The 21071-nt window shown below is 43.7% G+C and overlaps 1 protein-coding gene across 5 annotated transcripts in view; it reads left to right on the forward strand.

Moving 5' to 3' along the window:
- LRRK1 (leucine rich repeat kinase 1) overlaps positions 1 to 21071 on the forward strand; it is a 109687-nt gene that overhangs the window by 71447 nt on the left and 17169 nt on the right. For all 5 annotated transcript variants that reach the window (XM_073304295.2, XM_073304299.2, XM_073304297.2 and 2 more), the window contains 11 exons: positions 581 to 701; positions 948 to 1107; positions 1880 to 2156; positions 6880 to 7051; positions 8259 to 8422; positions 9956 to 10095; positions 12646 to 12895; positions 16414 to 16580; positions 18414 to 18611; positions 19276 to 19553; positions 20371 to 20565. In XM_073304295.2, coding sequence (XP_073160396.2) covers positions 581 to 701; positions 948 to 1107; positions 1880 to 2156; positions 6880 to 7051; positions 8259 to 8422; positions 9956 to 10095; positions 12646 to 12895; positions 16414 to 16580; positions 18414 to 18611; positions 19276 to 19553; positions 20371 to 20565 — 2122 coding nt within the window. The remainder of the gene's footprint in view (positions 1 to 580; positions 702 to 947; positions 1108 to 1879; positions 2157 to 6879; positions 7052 to 8258; positions 8423 to 9955; positions 10096 to 12645; positions 12896 to 16413; positions 16581 to 18413; positions 18612 to 19275; positions 19554 to 20370; positions 20566 to 21071) is intronic.

Below are 21071 nucleotides of genomic sequence, written 5' to 3' on the forward strand. Positions count from 1 at the left end.
GCAGGGGCTGGAGATTGGATGGTGGAGCGCTGGATACATTGATTTTGTGCCACCGTGCCATTCCCCCGAGGGAGGGAGCTCTGTGTCCCTGAACAATGCACAATAGATGGCACTGGGAGGGCCAGGATCTGGACCAATGTGTCTTTTTCTCACATTTCTTGGTATGTTTTCCCCAAGCCAAGGACCCTCATTGAGAGCACCCTGCTCCCATCCCACCTCATTTATTCCGGCACTGGAAATTAGAAATTCCAAATAACAGATAAAGAAATAGTGGGTCCGTCTACACTTCAGTTAAACACCTGCAGCTGGCATGTGTCAGCTAACTTGCACTTGGGCTGTGGGGCTGTAAAATTGCTGTGTAGACGTTCAGGTTTGGGCTGAAGCCCCAGCTCTGGGACCCTCCCGTCTCTCAGGGTCCCAGAGCTCGGACTCCAGCCTGAGCCCAAGCATCTAGACATCAATATTACAATCCCATCGCCTGAGCTCGAGTCAGCTGACATGCAGAGTAGACAGGCCCTAAAGGAAGAATCATAACCTGTATTAACGTCTCACAATCCTTCCCCCTGGTTTTTGTTTGCAGTGAGCTATCGTGTAAGACCCTAGAAGGCCTTGATGGGCTCCGCCAGCTGATATTTCAAGTCACTTGCAACATGAAGGATGTTGGCAGCTTTATTTGCTCGCAGAAGCTTGCAGCGAGATTGGTAAGTATTTATTTTTTCTAATGAAAATTGTAGCGAACCTGGGTAATTTTTTGTTTTATGTTTTCAATGTATCAGCAGCCATAAACCAACAACAAAACAAGCAAACACAAATATTGTAAGTTATTTGATTTTGGAAAACAAACAAATTCATAAGCTTGCTTCTCAAACATGTTTTTGAACCCAACTGCTGAGTAGTGTGATTGTTGTTTGGAATTGGTTGTGCTATTTTTCTTATGTGACTTACAGATACCAAGAAGTTACCTTAGTCTCCAAGAAGCTGTCCTAGCAGAACAACAGAAAAGGAGTCAAAATGATGACGTGCAGTATCTAACAGACAAACAAATAGAGCAAATCGTAGAGCAAACCCCTGGAAATGATATCAAAGACTATGAGGACTTGCAAGCTGGTATGTCTCGGGAGCCCATAATTGCTTGGAAGTTAACGTTCATTGGGATTTATAAATATTATGAGAATGAAAGTAGCTGCTGTTCAGATCGTTACTGTAAAAGATTCTGAGTCTGTGCAGATCTCTATTCAGGTGATTGGTAACAATCATGGGTAGTGGAATCGGTGTCTCCAGGAGGTCTCCAGGGCTCTAAAATCAAGTCACATTCCACCTACTGTCATTAAAAAGAGCATTCTTCTCCAAGTGAGAATCAGTCTGCTGCCAGTTTAGAATATGCTGTATTGTGCATGCTGCTAGTTTAAAGCACCATCTCTTTGTCTGCCCACATGCTGTGACACGTTCTCAACCAGTCCTGCAGAAATTAACATGGACATGTTTTATTAAACCTGTCTTGAGTTTCAAGTATGAAGGACCAGTCCTGCAATCCTCACCCAAGCAGTATTCCCACCAGTGGGGAACGCTGCACCCATGAGAACAACAGGATCAAGATCTGAGTTGGGGCAGGGGCAGAGATCTGAAGAAGAGTTCAGTGTAGTCTGAAAGCTTGTATCTTGCAAACAATAAAGATGTATTTGCAGCTGTGTTGCAAGAAATGAGATCTCGTTAGCTATAGCCTCTGCATGTAAATGCTATATGCTGGTTGTTGACTACATGCTGGCATGTTTTCGGGTCTGTTCCTTGTCTGGATGAAGTGATCAAGGCTTTCTTCTAATCTGCTGTCTGTAGTATTGTTATATAACACTGCTATCTTGCTCTTCTGGTTTTTTTACAGCCATCAGTTTCCTTATAGAAACAGGAACGTTGCTGCATTTCCCAGACACCAGCCATGGACTGAGAAACCTCTATTTCCTTGATCCAGTCTGGTTATCAGAATGCCTTCAGAGAATATTTAATATTAAGAGCTCAAAGTCTGTTGTTAAGAATGGATTGATCAAAGCAGAGGATTTCAGGATGTTGTTAGTTGGGACAGGGTTTACTGAACAAACAGAAGAACAGTATTTCCAGTTCCTGGCCAAGTTTGAAATTGCACTACCAGTAGCCAATAACAGGTACGTTGGTAATGATTAAGGCTAAGATTTTTAGTAAAGTACTAAGATTTTTAGTAAAAGTCACAGACAGGTCACGGGCAAGGAACAAAAATTCATGGAAGCTGTGACCTGTCTGTGACTTTTGCTGCTGCGGCTCCATGGTTTCCTCCTGCACCCGTCACTGGAACCCTGAGGAGGGCCCCCATGAGGAGGCTGTCGCCTGTCACTGGAACCTGCTGGGGCCCCGCTGGCTGCCAGCTCCAGTCCCGTGGTCTCAGAGGCTGAAGCAGAAAATATCAGGGAGGCCTCTGGAGGTCGGATTCCATGACATAAACGCAGCCTTAGTAATGGTCACTGGTGATGACTAAGCCAGGGCGAGAGCAAATGGTTATTTAGGTCGGGAATATTAGCCAGCCATGTCGCTGGAGGAAGCTTCCATAGTTGTTTGCAGACTTGTTGTAGCTTTGTGTGTCCCAGGATATGAGAGAGTCAAGGCAGGTGACGTAATATCCTTCTCTTGAACCAACTTCTGTTAATGGAAGGGACAAGCTTTTGAGCTACACAGGCCTGAAGAAAAGCTCTGTATGGACCTGAAAGTTTGCACCATCCACCAACAGAAGTTGGTCCAAAAAGAGATGCTGCTTCGCCCAACTTGTCTCACTATAGGTAGCTGTCATAATGAAGGAACTTGTCTCACCATCAGAAAGTATTGGACTATGTCAACTAGCTATAGTCAAAGATAGCAAAGACAAAGGCTATGTCCACGCTCGCAGGTGCTGACTTTTATTTTTCTGGGTGGGTGCTCCACCCCTGCTCTGTCCTGAAGCCCTGCCCCCATTCTGCCTCTTCTCCTAAGGCCCTGCCCTTGCTCCGCCCATTCCCACCCCTGCCCCACCCTCTCCCTTGAGACCCCTGCTCACTGATTTCTGCCCTCCCCTGAGTCCCTCCCGCTAGCCTCCAAACAACTGATCAACGGCCCCACCAAACAGCTGTGGCAGGTGGGGGCTGAGCACCTTCTATTTTTTTTCTGTGGGCGCGTGAGCCCCATAGTACCCATGGCGTTGGCACTTATGTCCACACTGGCACTGGAGGTGTAATTTCCAGCGCGGATAGACATACCGGGGGGGAGGGATAGCTCAGTGGTTTGAGCATTGGCCTGCTAAACCCAGGGTGGTGAGTTCAATCCTTGAGGGGGCCATTTAGGGATCTGGGGCAAAAATTGGGGATTGGTCCTGCTTTGAGCAGGGGGTTGGACTAGATGACCTCCTGAGGTCCCTTCCAACCCTGATATTCTATGATTCTATGATACCTGTGCTGGCTTTGACTGAGCTAGGGCACTAAAAATTGCAGTGTAGCTGTAGCAGCATGGGCAGCCAGATAGGCTAGTCACCCCATGGACAATCCCATCTGAAACCCCGGGTACATATCCGAGGCACTAGCAGCAGCTGCTACGCTGGTATTTTTAGTGTGCTAACTTGATCAAGGCAAGTATGTCTGCCCAAGCTGGACATTACATCTCCTGCTCCTGTGTAGACCAGCTCAGAGTTCCACCAGTGACTGCCTTACGGGAACTACAGACCATCTGATTCGAACGGAGGATCCATGCTCCAGAGCAAGGCAGAAAATCTTTAGGTTCCCACTAGTATTGCGCTGGGGACAAATTGCTCTCAAACGCTGGTGATCTCGTCAACCCTGAGAACAAGAGTTAAATATCTAATCCCCAGTTCAGTGAGCGCAAGAAAGCACATCTTACGCGACAAGGTTTATTTCTTACGATAAAACTCATCACTAGATATTCCTCCATGTTGCACTAGGAATTTGACATGGGGACCATGTTCACTTCAATGTTATTGGATCCCTTTCCCCATTCCTTCTCCTCCCCACTATTTTTCTTTCTGTTTGTCGACTGTCTGTTGAATTAATAGTTAAGTCCTAGCCCTATTGCCTTTTCGGCATAACATTTGCCCGTCATTTCCTAACTCTGCCGCTGTCGCACTCCTTCCTCATTCTAAATCCCTCAGGAGTTCTTAATGCTGCGACAAGTGCTGCATTCGCAATGCTGTCACTGGGACTGTCAGTTATCCAGTCCCGGTTGCCAGCACATTTTCTCAAGCTTAACACAGATAAAGCAGTAATGTTTCTGCTTAATCCTAAATGCCTTCCTGACTCCTTGTCCCGCTCTGCTGTTTTTCTCAAAGGCAATTACATTGTCCCTGGCTCAGTAGTAAGGAAATGGGTTGTTATTTTATACTTCAGCCGATCTATTTGGAGCCATCTAAGCTTCCTGGTTACAATACGCCTGCCCACCATTGATGGAGATACAGCAGGTTGCATTAATTTTTCTGCCTGGCAGACTAAAGCAGTTATTTGTGATTGGACTCTTGCAATTATTGTCTAGATTGCCTGATAGGGCTTTCCACACCCTGCAATTGGCAGAGTAAACAGCTGCCAGTTTACATACTGAGAAGGGTGGATGGGGATACGTTTCACATATTTTCAAGATTTACATTGGCTGCTGCTCAAACACTGTGTTGAATCTCCATCTGTATTATAAGCCATTCTATGGTTTTGGTCCAGCAGACATCATTAGCCTTCATATTTCTTACATTCCTAGACACGTTTTTAGATATGCTGAGACAAATTTATTGGCTGTCACAAGATGTGTCCACTAGTTTTATGGAGCAAGAGCTTTTCGTTTAATACGCTCTGCATCTCTGGAATTCAATCTGCCTAAGATGTATGTAGCTCAGCCTTGTCTTGGTTGTTAAATTAAGGCTGAAAGCCTTACCTTTCTGTTTTCAGTTTCGAAATGGAAAGGTTACTGTTTTAAATTCCAAAGGTGTTTTGTAGGATGATTAATTTTGTCATGTAAAATGTTATCATACATTATATGTACGATATACAAAAATATGTCCTTAAGATCGTCTTTCTGAATTGATTATTCTAATACTGACATTCACAGGACGCTATAGGTTTAACTATGTAAGAGGGATTGTGATCTAGTGGCTAGAGTGTGGGACTTTGACCCAAGATTACCTTTTGTTTTCTCACCTCTGCCACTGACACCTTGCTACCTTGGTTAAATCCTAGTCTTTTGCCTCAGTTTACCTTTCCAGGGTATAATACTGTAGATTTTACAATTCTGCAAAGGGGTTCTTTATAAGTGCAATTTCTTTATTTATTTATGTGTGTATGTATTTATTTATTTATTTAGCCCCCTGGACCTACATTTTTAGAAAAATCTTCTCCCAATGAAGCCATAAATTTTCCTTCCACATTCAAAGAATGAAAAGAACTTGAACAATGCACAAACGATAAAATTTAGCCAGCTGCTTAGCTACTTGGCTACTTGATTGTGACTACAAATTGGATATTTTGGTGTCTAAATCTTGTTATTCGTGTGCACAGTTTTGCACATACAGTTGACAGTGATTACAAAAGTCCAGGCTGCGCTGAGAGCCCTTTAAATTAAATGTGTGGCCATTAATGTATTTGTTGTAGTAGTACGTATCTGGTTTGGAAAGCAGTATTATTAGTAGGTCTCAAAAGCCAGAAGCCCATTTTAAAGGAGTGTTATGCACAATTTGCTTCTTTGAGGACCATTGCTAGAGCAGTCATTGAAAACTGTAATTTACCTAGATAATCACTTGTGCATGAATTTCTCTTGCAGATCAACAACCTCTCATTTTGCTTTTCAAAAGAGCAGTGTTCTCCTACCATATCTTAGCTTCTCAAATATCGTGCAATAGGACAAATCAATAGTCTTTGCTTAACACCACATTTACGGTAGCTTTATGGAAACCAAAAGCTTTCTGTTCTACTGTGACTCTAATATGGGTCTGACTCTCAAAAACAACCCAGCCCTTTTCTGTGGCTCTCATGGCCTGGAGTAGCTGGATTTTGGTCATAACTAGCCAGCAGAGAATTCCCCCGGAGAAAGGTTTTCTCAACGAGCACAGCTGGCTACTGTACCAGCTGCTCGCCTCCCCTACCTGAGCATAGGGACATATTGAGAGAGGAAAGAAGTTTGTCTGGGGCTTGTAGGGGATAGGACAGAACTGTACTCAGCTGATCCTCACCTGCATTATAGTCCTTTAGGGACCATACAGTACGGGGGTAAACTATACTAACCCGTAGGCTGCACTAATTCATGGGGTGGGGAGGAGGGGCAACACAGCCTGGCCCTCGCAATTAGGGAGTTGTAACTGTTGACTCTCTGATACCTCTCATCTGTGCAGGGTGAAGCTCAGCTGCAGTAAACAACTGCCCCTAGGTTTTTATATTCAAAGATTCCTACAGGATTGGAGCTGTAATTCTCTGCTATCAGGACAGCATCTTCACATGTGTCAGCCTGAATGAGTCCAAAAGTCACTTCAGAATTTAATGGAAACCAAATACCATTCCAGTGACTATATCATATTTGTATGCCGTTAATTTTTGTTTATACAAATGTTCTCCCCTTCATATTGCTTTTAGCTCCTCCACTCGACCGTACTGAGTTGGGTACAATGCTTGCTCTTCACATGCCAATTTCCGCACCATACATTAAGCACAGTCCTCAAAGCAGTAGCTCTGTGTCCCTTCTTCGTATGTTGCTGCAGTATCACAAAGCTTGTTATCTGCAGTAGGCTGTGCTATTAAAATGCTCTGTGGAGGCTGAAACTGAGTTATTACACAGTACGAGGTATTTGCTGTTGTAAAACTGTAATTGAAGATTTGAACTGTCACATTTGATTTGTTTCAGATACCTCCTACCTCATCTCCTCCCAGCCAAACCAGCATTAGATATCCATGGCTTATGCCACCAGTCCACAAACACTGTCCAAAGAGTGTTCAAGATGAGTTTTGTCCCAGTTGGCTTTTGGCAAAGGTTCATAGCTCGGATGTTAATTAGTCTTGCAGAGATGGATCTCCAGGTAAGTTACTATATTCACAAAATAGAAAGTGAAAAAATAAAGGATGTCATTTAATAATAACATAAATACCACTGGGAGTTCATTCACAAATACTCTTCGACCACATTCTGCTTGCTTTACTCATGTGAGAAATCTCATTGACTTCAATAGCACTGTTCACGTGAGTAAGGTGAGCAGGAAATGTCCTACTGAAATTTGATTCCATTTTTATACACTGAAGCATTGCTTAGAGTCAATATAGCCCAAAGGTTATTTTCCAGTCATAAAAATAACGTTGGCATGGTTGGTTAAAGCTATTAATGTCGTTGTTGGTGGTGGCACAAGTTAATGCTGCAGCATCTCCCCAGTGATAACCTGGAAGCTCCATTGGAAGCCATTATAATTACCCATTAACTCTACCCTGCCACCTCTTCAAACTGCCCACTTAACTTGCATCAGCTATGTCGAGACATTTTCTTTTGGTGTCCTATAGTATTAGTCAGATTTGGAGATGCTCCAATTCCAAGGCTTCGCAAAATGTTAGGAATGTCCATTTTCTTAACAGGTAAATTTTTTTTTTAATAGTGTAAAAATTTCTCATAACATTTCTGATTATATCCCATTGGGCAGGAAGTAAATCTTAAGCATCTCGCTAGTGCCTGTATCCAGTACCCACTGACGTCAATGGGAAGGATCCCATTGACTTAACTGGGCATCAGGTCAAGCCCCAGATGGGTAGGCCTCTGAGTGATGATGATGTTGAATTCTCAACACACTATTTTTAAACAGCATAGAGAAAGTCATTTTCCACCTATTGAAACAGCTTCTGAAATATTGGCACAGGTGGATTTACTAGCTCAGTGCTCTGGAGGCAGATAATTGTTTGCTCACCCAGTAAACAGGTTTATTCTCCTTTGTATTTTCAAATACAAAATCCATTTTAATTATTGCGCACGAGAGCAGTAGAATGAACCATGTTCACTGGCTTGAGGCCATTCCGCTATACGTGATCTGGAATTCTTGTTTTGCTGCTGACATAGTCGTGACTGTATTTATTTTAATCACTTCACAAGCTGTTTTACAAGTCACGGGCACTTTAATTACAAAAATAATGGAATATATCCAAGATGGCCAGAGAAAGAAGGGTCGGCCCTGTTTGCTTGATTAAGGGGAATCCCCGTGTGAGGCGTCTCGGTGTTGAATTATTGTGTCATGCTGCTCATTTCAGCTGTTTGAGAACAAGAAGAACACCAAGAGCAGGAACAAAAATGTGACCATCTACAGCTTTACAGGCACTCAAAGAAACCGCTGCAGCACATTCCGCGTCAAAAGAACTCATACAGTCTACTGGCAGGAAGGTCTGTTTGTTACCTTTGATGGAGGCTACCTCAGGTAATCTGTGCTCGCCTGTAACCTACTTCATAAAACCGCATGCTAAATGGACGCTAACAGACCTGACCCAAATATTACACATTCACTAATTTCAACTGAAGAGGAGGCTTATATAGATATATATATATAAAAATTCAGCGGATAAAAGCAAAGCTCAACAGTAATGGATCAGTCTTTGTTTGCCAGTTAGGAATGTATCACTTATTATTTCTTACAGATATTGTTGCAGCTACAAATATGAAGAACTCCAAAAATATAAAGTAACATTCGGAGCAGAGCTGTTTGCCTGTGGAAAATTTTGCATTTTCACATGTAAACAAGTGTTTGGATGAACAGATCTCTGCACAGTGCTCTTAAAACTCTCTGCCATATGGCTTCAATTCACACCCGCACAGAGGACTTTTCTTTTCTGTGCAACTTAAGCCCTGTGGCTTTGCTGGCAGAAGGGGGCATGTGAGATGTGGTGGGGCTAGGCCAGTGCAAAGCCTTCCATTGGGTGAAGCAAAACAACTGCATTTATTCTTACAAAGATGTAGTGGCCAGGAGTCTGGATACTGGGGGTATGGACACTGTTCCACCCACTAGGATAGATTAGCAGCCATGGAGTTTTGTCCTGCAGCCTCTTCCTCCTTACCTAAGGTACCCTCATTACTGTAGTATCTGAGCACCTCACGATCTTAGTGTATTTCTCCTCACAGCAGCCCTGCAAATAGGAAAGTGCTGTTCCCATTTTACAGATGGGAAACTGAGACACAGAACAGCTAACGCCCAGATCCTCAAGGGGACTTAGGTGCCTAACTCTTGTGAAATGTATGGGAGTTAGGTACCTAAATACCTTTGAGAATCTGGGCTGAGTGACTCTCTTAACGTCACACAGGAGGTCCGTGGGACTTGAACTCAGGTCTCCCAAGTTCTCGGCCAGTACCTAACCACTGAACCATCCTTCCTCTCTCTTGGGTTTGGTGGATGTGTACCATCTACCTATCCATATTAAATTCTCACACAAAGCCCATTTACTCAGGCTTTGTTGGGGCAGAAGGACGTTCAGCTCTTTGCATACAATTACCCAGTTTGCACAAGAGCCCATTATTTTGTGCACAAATACCCGGGGCTGTACACAAAAGGATATATCCACATATTTTGCAAGCATGTTTTTGAAGCTCCTTTGAAAATATGGTTCTTAGAGTTTTAGTATTGGTTTTTAAGACTCTTAACCCTTCAGCACTTTATTTATTGCTTCCAGTATAATCTCCACCAGCCTCTCTTCACTCAGACTACGACCTTCTTTACCATGTGCACTTTGTAAGCATCCAGCTTTTGCTTATTTCTGTGCAAGAATGCTCTCTCCAGAGAATGATAGATTCAGTTTGGGGATCATATTTATATGTAACTGAAGACACTTTCCTTTTAAGTACTTGTTAATTACTTGTGGTTTTGTGGCTCTGCTTATCAATGATTTTGCTAAAGAAAAACTGTTAACATTCATGCTTTACAAATGCCTTATTTGGGTGTTTCATGCTCTCCATTACTTAGTGTGGAATCTTCTGATGTGAACTGGAAAAAGAAAAAAAGTGGTGGAATTAAAATCATTTGCCAATCAGAAGCAAGAGATTTTTCAGCAATGGCTTTCATCACAGATCATGTCAATTCCTTGATAGATCAGTGGTTTCCAGGTAAGAACAACTGTAGCATTCTGTACATTGTTTTGGAATTTATTTTGGAAATTATTCCTGTTTTGGAAATTATTCCTTGATGGTGCTGTCAGTGTGCACAATGGGATGCACCAGTAGAAGAGTGCTACAAAAAACTCAAAATAGGTCCCTGCTCCAAGGATTTTACAATCTAGAGGCAACAGCAGATTCAATGCAATATAATATAAACCTTTACTGACACCGCGTGGTGTGAACAGTGTATCCAGAGCGCTCAATCCCTCAAAATCCGAAAAGCAAACACAAATTAGATGTTATGGCGCAAACAGGGTCCAAACCTGCTCCTGCAGAAGTCAGTGACCAGATCCTCCGTTGAATTTCGTGGAAACAGTGTCAGGTCCATACTGCTTAGGTAAGTTACAGCAGTGTGTCTGAGCCCCTTGTGCTAGTTTTATACTTGCATGGAGTTACTCCTGATTTACACCATAAGGGAGATCAGAATCAGGCCCACTGTTTTCCCAAGTGATGTTTGTAACCCACAAATAGATTCTGATTTAAAAAATGATGTGCTGTATCCCAGGTGACCGCATGCTGCTTTAGAGATTAGTGTTGGCAGGTATTGATCTGAGATCTTTACCAGAAAATAGTGCTGTGAGCTGCCGTAGCTCAACCTTTGCTCATCTGTTTTATCGGCGATCACTCTGCAAAGGGGGAAAATAAAACTTTCATTTGTGTTTGGATTGTTTTTTTTTTCAATCATTGAAGACTGACCAGCGCCGTGATCCCAAAGAAGCATATTCGGACATGGAGGGATGATCAGCAATATAGATACAAGTGGAGGATGCCAGCCAGTGGGCCGTTTGGGTCAAAAGACAGGCCAACAGCCCATCCAGCAAGACTTGTTGGCCCATTTCTAAAACTTACAATGCACATGTCTAGTGTCCCTGTCCTGTGCCTCTAGTTGTCTAAGGAGGAATTCTTATCATTCCTTTTCAGACTGGTAACTACAGAACTATATATACTAAGGGCTTGGCTACACTTGCAAGTCACAGCGCAATAAAGGAGCCCCGGGCGCACTAGCTCACGCCCCGTCCACACTGGCAAGGCAGGTAGAGCGCTCTGAGTCCGCAGCTACAGCACTGCTGGTCTCCACCTCGGCGAGTGGAATAACGTTTGCTGCGCCCCCGCTGGAGCACCGCCGTGCCAGTGTGGACGAGTTGTTGCATTACTGCGCTCTGATCAGCCTCCAGAAATGTCCCATAATCCCCTTAAGTCAAGTGGCCGCTCTTGTCATTGTTTTTGAATCGCTGCAGGAATGCAGATATGCCCTTTGAAAGCTCCGTTTCTGACAGCCAGCTGCTTATCTGCTCCGAGACAAAGCAACCATTAATGTGGAAAGCTGTGTGAGATAGAGAGAGAGGCGGGGGATGGAGGGGGGACTGCTGCTGTCTGAACTTACAAGACAGTATGCTGACATGCTCTCAGCCCCCCAAAAACCCACTCTCTCTCCCCTCACATACACACAGCACACTCCCTGTCACACTCCACCCCACCCGCCCCCATTAGAAAAGCATGGTGCAGCCACTTGCATGCTGGGATATCTGCCCATAATGCACCGCGTCCAATGCCGCTGCAAGTGCGCTTGAAGCTGTCAGGGTGGACAGACCGCAGCGCTTTCCCTACTGCGCTCTCCAAAGGCTGGTTTAACTCAAATCACTGTACATCTGCAAGTGTAGCCATGCTCTAAAAATTTCCCGTCATACTGTTTAAATAAGAATATATGATAGTATACCAAATGAAACAGTGAATTCACACTCCTGTGGTTCTTTTGGATAATGTTGATTGCTAATTTGGCTGCTGAACCACTGAGGTCTGAGTATGACTGCCTCAGATTGTGGCTGGTCACAACCCTCTAACTCACAGGTTCAGAACCCCCGCTGTAAAGTAACATTTACAATAGATTCTGTTAAATGAAAGACTACTTTGGCCCATGACCCCTGGGTGCTGTGTCTCTGATTCTTTGTCTGCTTGCTTGATTCTGGCTAAAGCAGTGTCAGAAAGAGGAAGGAGCTCTGCCAGTTTTTCTCCCTCTCTGTTTTAAAGGGACAGACATACTTGTGCCTTTCTATTCATTGCAGTGGAGTCCATCTTTCTGAAGTGTCGCTACCTAAAGCCATGGAGAATTGCTTCATAAGAAGGCTTTTCCTATCCATGAACTTTTAAATTTCTAGTGCGCTGAAAATGTATTACTTGCATGCCCTGCATTATACTTATCCCTGATAGCTAAATGAAAACCTGCCAGGCCTCTTGAGTTATCTCAACGATCCAGAGTACGTCTCTATCCAACCCTGTCCTTGCTGCCTTTTGTGTATTTGGCAAATAGCTACTTTTTATCACAGGTGATAAACTGGAAGAGCTACTATAGCCAGGTTTGAAAGCGTGGGAGTCAAGTGAGGGATTACACGAGACTTACATGGGACTTCTCAGGCACGGATTTCATGCAGAAGAGGTATACATCTGAATGCACTGGACATTGCTGTTCAAGATCACTTCTTTTTTTTTAATTATTTTTAGCACTGACGGCCACGGAGAGTGATGGGACTTTGCTAATGGAACAGTATGTCCCATGTCAGATCTGTGCAACTTCTAGGACACAAGAGAATGGGCCACCTGATAAACCGGAAGATGAGCAGTACTTTAACATGGAAGATTGTGTTCTGACTGCTATAGAACTGGATTGTATCACATGTCCTAGTCACCCTAACATCCCCGTTCCTCTACAAGAGCTGGTCCCTGAGCTCTTCATGACAGATTTTCCTGCCAGGTAATGTTACTTGTCAGTCATTGATTGGACTTCAAAATGTCTATGAATAATTCAGTTTGCATTTCCTCTAGTTCACGACCACTGGAGGTCCATATTGACCCTTGATAGGGAGACAAATTCATCTACCCATGACTCCCAGCCATGTCATTGTATCCTAGCCTATATCTGCCTACATAGTCATTACATTTACTTACACAGTCACTGTACACTGTCAGTATCTGACTCATCGCCTTGTAAAGGCTCCTGAGGTTCCTGTGGTACGATGTGAAAGTCACTTTTTAAAAAGTGACCCTGTTCTCTACTGTCTTTGGTAACATATTCTGGCCAGGGGTTGGTGCAATATGTCTCTTCCAGATTTTTAATAGGGCACTAACAATATAGAGTGCTGCAAAGTCCCCATCCTGATCTGCATTTGAACGTCCATATGGTTTGGGGATGTTTTGATTTGGGGATCAGTCACAGTGTTCAGACTTGGATTCAAATTTGGATTTGTTCAGAGCTGGGGTTTTAATCTGGAAGCCATGAGTGGGTTACTGAAATGGGTTAACTTCAACCTCTAGCCCTTACATGGCCTGTGTGCAATGAATTTCTTCAGACCCTTCCTGGTGAACAATTACAAACATCCCTTCGTGGCAGGTGGCAGTTTCTGCTCTTGTGGGATGATATTGGACATGCAGCATCAGGAGCAGATTCAGGGGCTTTGGCTGCAAATCAGAGAGACTTCTTTCCTCCTCTGCAGAAAGCCCTGTACTCTGTAGAAGGCTACGCTGCCCCAGACAGAAACTTTAAACTATTTAACTACTTTTCTAGGAGGATTGACTCCTGTACCCTGTAATTGGTTTGGATAGCACAGTTTCCTTCCTTGAGAAAATTAAAGCACTTTTGCTGTCGAAAGCATATTTGACCCACCAGAAAGTGGGCATTAAATCAAATTTGCTCTAGGAAGTGATGATATTTCCTGAAGTTTACACAGAGACCAAAATCCTAGACCTTGGTCCCCTAAAAGCTATTCTAGGTTACTTTTCCCATTACTTCAGGAAAACTTTAATCTTCTGAGTAATGGAGCCTATTCCACAGTGACTAATGCATTTTACAAACCTAATAATGAATGAGGCTGGGAGAACTGATGCTTTAAAAAAAGAAAAGAAACGAAACACTGGCACAATTTTTTCCCCTCATGCCCTGAAGTGAATCTGAACGATTTGATAAAGGCCTTTATCTCCTTCATATATGTCCGATGGTTTTTGGTTTATTGCTTCTTCCCAATTCCTCTGCTGTTTCTACCCAACCACAAAGTCTAAATCTTTACCCTTTTCCTCATGCTCTTCACCCCCTCTGAACCAAACCCTAGCCCATTCCTACTCACTCCCTGTGTTGGCGCATTGAAGGAAGAAAAGAAAATCTCCCAAAAGATTAGTGGGTAGGGAAGTTTCTCTTCCAAGGTCATCAGGGAGGTCACCAGGAGAGTGTAGGGTTGGATCAAAAGGTTTTGCACGTCCAAGTTAGGGACTAGATGAGCATTCCATATGGAGGATGATTTTCTATAAATGCATCTCTGTCTGTCTGTCTGACAGACCTTTCCTTTTGACTCAAAGGCCATTCCAAGTTGCACACCAATTTTTAACCAGTGTTTGATGCATTATGTACTAAAACACATACAAGAAAAGGAGGGCTTGCCGTAACCTACTACAGGGTCTGTAGAAAGGCTGAAGGAACCCATTTCATTTTGATTTTTGAGGCCCTCTCAGTAATGAAATAATTTAGGGTTCCATATGCTGTGAGATGAAGTGTTTATTTTTCTGGATGTCTCCAGTAAAGGAGCTAGGCGCCTGACCCACTCACAAAAACCCATTTCATTGGCAATACTGTGGTTGAGACACTCTGACCTATGAGGCACAAGGAGAACCTGAAAGATGGTTGAGGACAGTCAACCTATGAAGAAAGTTAGGAGGCCTTTTTGTGTCCTGTCTGACATACATGACCTTGGATGTCTTCATCAAGTCTATTATATGCTTTGTAATGGGGGCGGGGCAAAGAGTCACAATCTAGGAACAGATTTAAGGGAAAAGTAGACATTTTTATTCCCAGGCTTAGATTAAATTGTTGAGAGTTTCATATAACTAAGGGTTTCAGAGTAGCAGCCGTGTTAGTCTATATCCGCAAAAAGAACGAGGAGGACTTGTGGCATCTTAGAGACTAACAAATTTATCTGAGCATAAGCTTTCGTGAGCTACAGCTCACTTCATCTGCATCTGATGAAGTGAGCTGTAGCTCACAAAAGCTTATGCTCAAATAAATTGGTTAGTCTCTAAGGTGCCACAAGTCCTCCTTTTCTTTTTTCATATAACTAAGATTCTATCTTTTGCATTGCACCTATTGTGTAACATTTGCTTTTGGTTCATGCAGCTCAGTTTTGGGTATAAGTGAACACACATACTCAAAGCAAATTGAGCCAGAGCCATGAAGTTTCACCTGGATTTGACGTGAAACCTCTAATGTTTGCACTGACCCTTTTGATGAAACTGGGCTGAATTTTGCCTTTTCATGAAGCCTGTAAGCAGCCATCATTCACCTGGTCCCAGTGCAAACATTTTGCATGGCTCTGAGGATAAATGACCCCATATGTGTGATGTGTATAAGACGGGCACACACTGGGCTCCAGAGGGTAAAGAATCCACTCTTACTAAGTAGAGTATAAAATGTCTGGGGGGCCTTCATAAGGCCATCTGGGCACTTAGACAGTCCGTGTCCTTTACAGCGCATTCTGTCTGTATGACTCAGATCTTTCTGTTGGGCATGGTGCAGAGCTCTGAGGGCTCTAATCAGCTGCTGCCTGAGCTCCCAACATTTGCGCTGAGTCGTGTGTGCCTGTCAAATAAATCATTTTAACTGCGGCGTTCCTTTCTCCAGGTAGTTTTAATGGGTCATTCTGGACAAACTCGCCAACACTGCGGCATGTGGGCCCTCATCAGGGGTGTCATTTGTTAGTTTTATTTGACTAATACAACAAGGCAAGTAGAAATGTTTGATGTCAGAGTGGCTGTAAAAGCTGTCTCAGGAAGGGTGGGAAAATGATGAATTGCAGCCTGGTAACAGCAGGCTGGTTAGAATATTCAGATTTCAGAGCACAGTCCAGTCCTGCTGGAAGGCAACAGAAGTAAAAACCTATTAAACTGGCCATACATTGTCCATATCAGCTGGATTTACATCATCAGCCTAGAAACGGAGCTTGGCACCCTGATGCCTTTCAGGATCTTGTCGGTTTCCGATGAGATATGTTTGACTCAGTGGACAGCTCATTTTGCAGGTTTGCCCACGTCGCTCTTCCTGTGCGAAAAATGTGCAATGTGTGCTGGCATGCAAAATATCTCAGGACAACAAAGTGACTTTCCAGTCTTGTCCTCTCAGTGGAAACCTTTTATTGAAATGAAAATCTGTTTAAAAATGTGCAAAAAATCAGATGAAACATACAAATTACAGTTCCTTTAAATATTATTTTTTTGTTATATTTCTGGCAGACTATTTCTGGAAAATAGTAAACTAGAATACAGTGAAAATGAAAACAATATTCTTGGCCAGGGTGGAAGTGGAACCATTATATATCAGGCAAAATACCAAGGAAAACCAGTGGCGGTGAAGAGATATCAGATTAAGAAATGCAAGAGTTCTCCTAATTCGGCTACAGGTACAGTGCACAGAACGCATGGGGGGGGGTATGTTTTAAATCTGCTCTGTCCGCAGTGAGTTTACTAGTTATGATTGAATCGTCTTCAGTCTGCTAAGGGCTGGTAGTACCTATTTAAATACAGCTTCCCAATATACAGCAAAACTTGTAAAGGAAGGAATATTGACGTATTTTTAAAAAGCCTTTTTGTGTACATCTCCACAGCAAAAAACAACAACCACCCTGTAGCTGCAAATCTCAGAGCTCGGGTCAGTTGACTTGGAGTCACGGGGTTTTCGTTATGAGGCTAATAATAGTAGTGTAGATGTTCCTGCTTGGGCCGGAGCCTGGTCTCCGAAACCTGGGGAGGGAGGAGGGTCTGGGAGCCAAGGCTCTAGCCTGAGCCTGAATGCCTACACTGCTATTTCTAGCCCCACAGCACAAGCCCGAGTTAGTTGACCTGGGCTCTGAGACATGCTGCTGCAGGGGTTTTGTGCCGTGTAGGCATACCCTATGAAAACATGCAAAAGAAATGGAGAACTAAGGCCAGCTGGCGGTCATTGGCACACAATGCACTTCTGCACTGGGGGTTCGAGTTTGAATTCTCAGTTTTGACATGAAACCTCATGTGCTGGCCAGCAGGGGGCTGGGAGCTCTAACAAGACAGAGCCTCAGTTTGGGGGAGAAGACAAAATCTCAATGCTCCATCCTTCTTGTGACTCTCATAACCCGAGCCGTCTGGCTGTAGAGAGGTGGTTGCGTGGACAACGCACTTGACTGGAACTCAGGAGATCAGGGTTCAGTTTCTAGCTGTGACCTTGACCAAGTCATTTAATCAATCTTTACCTCAGTTCTCGACCTGTAAAATGGGGGTGATGATACTTCCTGTGTCTTTTCTACTTGGACTATCAGCTTTTTGGGGCAGGGACTGTCTCTCGTGTCTGTACAGCACCTAGCACTCAGCTTAATTGGGACCTCCACCATAATACAAATACTACTAACTCAATCATCATACCTTCTAAAAGCCGGGCCTTCCCTGAGGTGCTCCCTTCACTGGGACTGTTAGCGAGTCCTAGAAGTTAAACACAGGAAAGGTCAGTTAGATCATCCGGTCAATCACATGGAGGCTAGTACAGTGAGTCTGCCAGTACTCTGGCCAGTTTAGTTTTAGATCACAAGTCGTGGGGCTTCCTTCATTATCCTTGGGAGGCTGTTCCACCTCACTATCCTCACTTCTGGTTTTAAGCATACAGTGCCTCCGTGAGCTGTGGAGGAGCACAGCTACTGCCCCAATGGCACACGCCCTTTGGAAAGACCAGTGCTAACAGCAAGGCTAGCCATGAATGGCCTCTGCTTTCCCTTAGCACAAGGACTGCTATTGTGCACGGCTCCTGTGCTGGGGTTGCAGCCAGAGCGGGCAAGTCTCTTGCCCTTGAAGTTTTATATAATAGTAACATGCTGCTTATGTATTGCTGACTCCCTGCTCTAAAGAGTATAGGGAAGGATTTTCAAAAGCACTTACGTTATGGAAGAACACAAGTCCCACCAACTTTCAGTGGGTCTTACACTCCTAAGTCAAAAAATCCCACCCCCAGTTGCTTCCTATTGCACTCGTGTAACTCCCACTGACAGTACCAATAATGCCTATTAGCAGCTCATGCTAAGGAGGGGATGGCCCAAAGCACCATCATCAGAATAAGCAAGGACATGGTTTGCTTCCTACAGTAGTTTTCTCAGCTCTTAGAATCCTATCAACAGTTTTAGCTTTCAAGAAAACCGCTAATGCCACATTGCTGGGTTCCCCTATTGCAATGCCATGTGCTGAAGTGAAAACAGGCCTGTGTGTTTTGCTAGATACCATGCTGAAGCACTTGCGAGCTATGGACGCCATGAAGAACTTCTCTGAGTTCCGCCAGGAAGCCAGCATGCTCCACTCCTTGCAACACCCCTGCATCGTGTCCTTGATTGGGATTAGCATCCATCCTCTCTGCTTTGCCTTAGAGTTGGCCCCCTTGGGCAGCCTCGCAACTGTGTTATCTGGAATGTCCAAAGGTAACAGCCCCGAACCTGCTCCCTGAAAATAATGAAATCCCTATGTCCCAGTGTGAGCAAATGGCCTGCAACACTCAAGCTATTTTTTGAGTGGTAGAATAATGTTTTTTCCAAGTTTGGTGAGCAGTGATGGAATTTCTTTCAAATTGGGACTTTGGTGGGGGTCTCATGAAAACTGCCAATAAGGCTGAGCTTTTCAAAACTATGTGAAAAATCTGTATACCCAGTTCCCCTTAAAATTAATGGGGACTGGGTATCCAAATCTCATTTTAATTCTGCATGTGCAATTTTCCCCCTGCAAATCAGCTATTTAGAGATCTAAATGCTATCCTATGTACCTGTAATTTTGCCGCTGTTAAATTAATGGCATAAAATCCTGAACTGGGATGAGGCCCCTTTAATAACTTGGCCCTGTCTGCATATCAGCACTTTGTCGAGTTGCAGCCCAACAATGGGAGTGTTATGAACCGCTGAAATTAAGGGGTTAAAAAAAACCTAACAGAGTTCTGTCTAAAGTAACATGAATGGTGCCACTTCAGATCATCCCATTCAGAGTGACATTTTAACAGGTAGATTGTTTCCACTAGGTCAGATTAAAATGACAAGAACTGTCATCCTTTTGAAAGTCTGCTCTAATGAACACAGCGTTTTTCCTTTATAACAGGGGCTTCCTTTGTGCCACTGGGGCACCTGCTGACCCAGAAAATAGCATATCAGATTGCAACAGGCCTTGCCTACCTGCATAAGAAAAACATCATATTCTGTGACCTAAAGTCAGACAATATTTTAGTGTGGTCCCTGGACATTAAAGAGCATATCAACATCAAACTGTCTGACTATGGGATTTCTCGGCAGTCATTCCATGAAGGAGCTCTTGGAGTGGAAGGCACTCCTGGGTACCAAGCCCCAGAGATTAGGCCTCGAATAGTCTATGATGAAAAGGTAACTAAGAAATGTCCATTGAAGTGGCACTATTCTCATCTATAACCCAATGAAAAAGATGCTCCTCAAGGCCCTTCATGGAGTTTTCTCACATGTGCTGACTAAAGCCAAGGTTTTCAAAAGTGGGTACCTAAAGTTGTGCTCCTGAGTACATATTTAGGCATCTAGGTAAATAGCTTGATTTTCAGAGGTGCCCAACAACAAATTCTCTTCAGTGGGAGCTGTAGGTACTCAACACCTCTGAAAAATCAGACCATTATTTAGGTGCCTAACTACGGATTTAGGATCTTAACTTGAGGCACCCACTTCTGCAAAGAGACCCGATTTAATGGAATCACTGATGAAGAAACTAAGTGTGTCATTGTGTTAACGATCCGCAAGATATGAGCAAGGCACATGCAAACTGGACTCCTTATTCATAGCACTGATTGCAGCTAGATTGGAAATATCTGTATGTGTCATGGAAGATTCCTTGCTGGGAACAAAATGATTTGGATTGTTCATTTAGGTCCATTCATTCTTTCTAGAAGAAATTAACCCCGTACATAGGAGCCAGCCTAAGAGCTAGGCAACACTTAAGATATGCATAAGCCTGGCCCACTGCATGGGGGTGCATTTCACCTTCCATGCATATGCTGAATGTGCTGCTGATCTTATTTTATTACCTCTTAATGCTTATTCATGTATTATTTGGTTTCCATCACTTCTGTCAATGTTATCCCAAATTCTAACCATACAATAAAACTCCCTTCCAAAGAAATAGCCATACCCATCTATGGGAGCAGCTTTGTGCTTAACTGTGTGATATTTGCCTTAGGTGGACATGTTCTCCTATGGAATGGTCCTATATGAACTATTGTCTGGGCAGCGGCCTGTGCTTGGACAACATCAGCTTCAGATTGCAAAGAAGCTGTCTAAAGGGATCCGTCCCATTCTGGGGCAGCCGGGGGAAGTGCAGTTCCACAGGATGCAGACGCTCATGATGGAATGTTGGGACACTAAGCCAGAAAAGGTACAAGAGGAGCCTGAAAATTGGTGCTTTTTGACCATTTATCCACTGCTTGTTACCGGGGCAGCCCCCCGCTACATGCTAAGGGCTAGATCCTCAGCTGGTCTCAATGGGCACTGCTCCACTGACATCAATGGAGCGCCACCTGTTTACACCTGCTAATGATTGGGGCCCTAAAATTCCATAGACTTCAGTTTGGGTTTCATGAATGGAGCAACTGTATGCTTACCCTAATGGTGAAATCATGGCCCATTGAAGTCGATGGCAAAACTCTCATTGACTTCAGTGGGGCAAGATTCCACCCTTAATTATTAAAAACTACTGACGTGTCATGCTGTGAATGCAGCTAGAAGGAATTCAGGAGCTTTGAAAAAAAGGCACTCTGGGGACAGGGAAGGGTTCCAAATACAAACAGAGATTACACTACTACAGCTTTCTTTAATCATTTTGCATTTTTGGAGCCACAGTCCTTCACCTAAGGGCCAGGCAGAGCTTTGATTAACAAGCAC

The sequence above is a fragment of the Lepidochelys kempii genome, chromosome 10 (genome assembly GCF_965140285.1).
Source record: "Lepidochelys kempii isolate rLepKem1 chromosome 10, rLepKem1.hap1, whole genome shotgun sequence".
Taxonomy (NCBI): Eukaryota; Metazoa; Chordata; order Testudines; family Cheloniidae; genus Lepidochelys; species Lepidochelys kempii.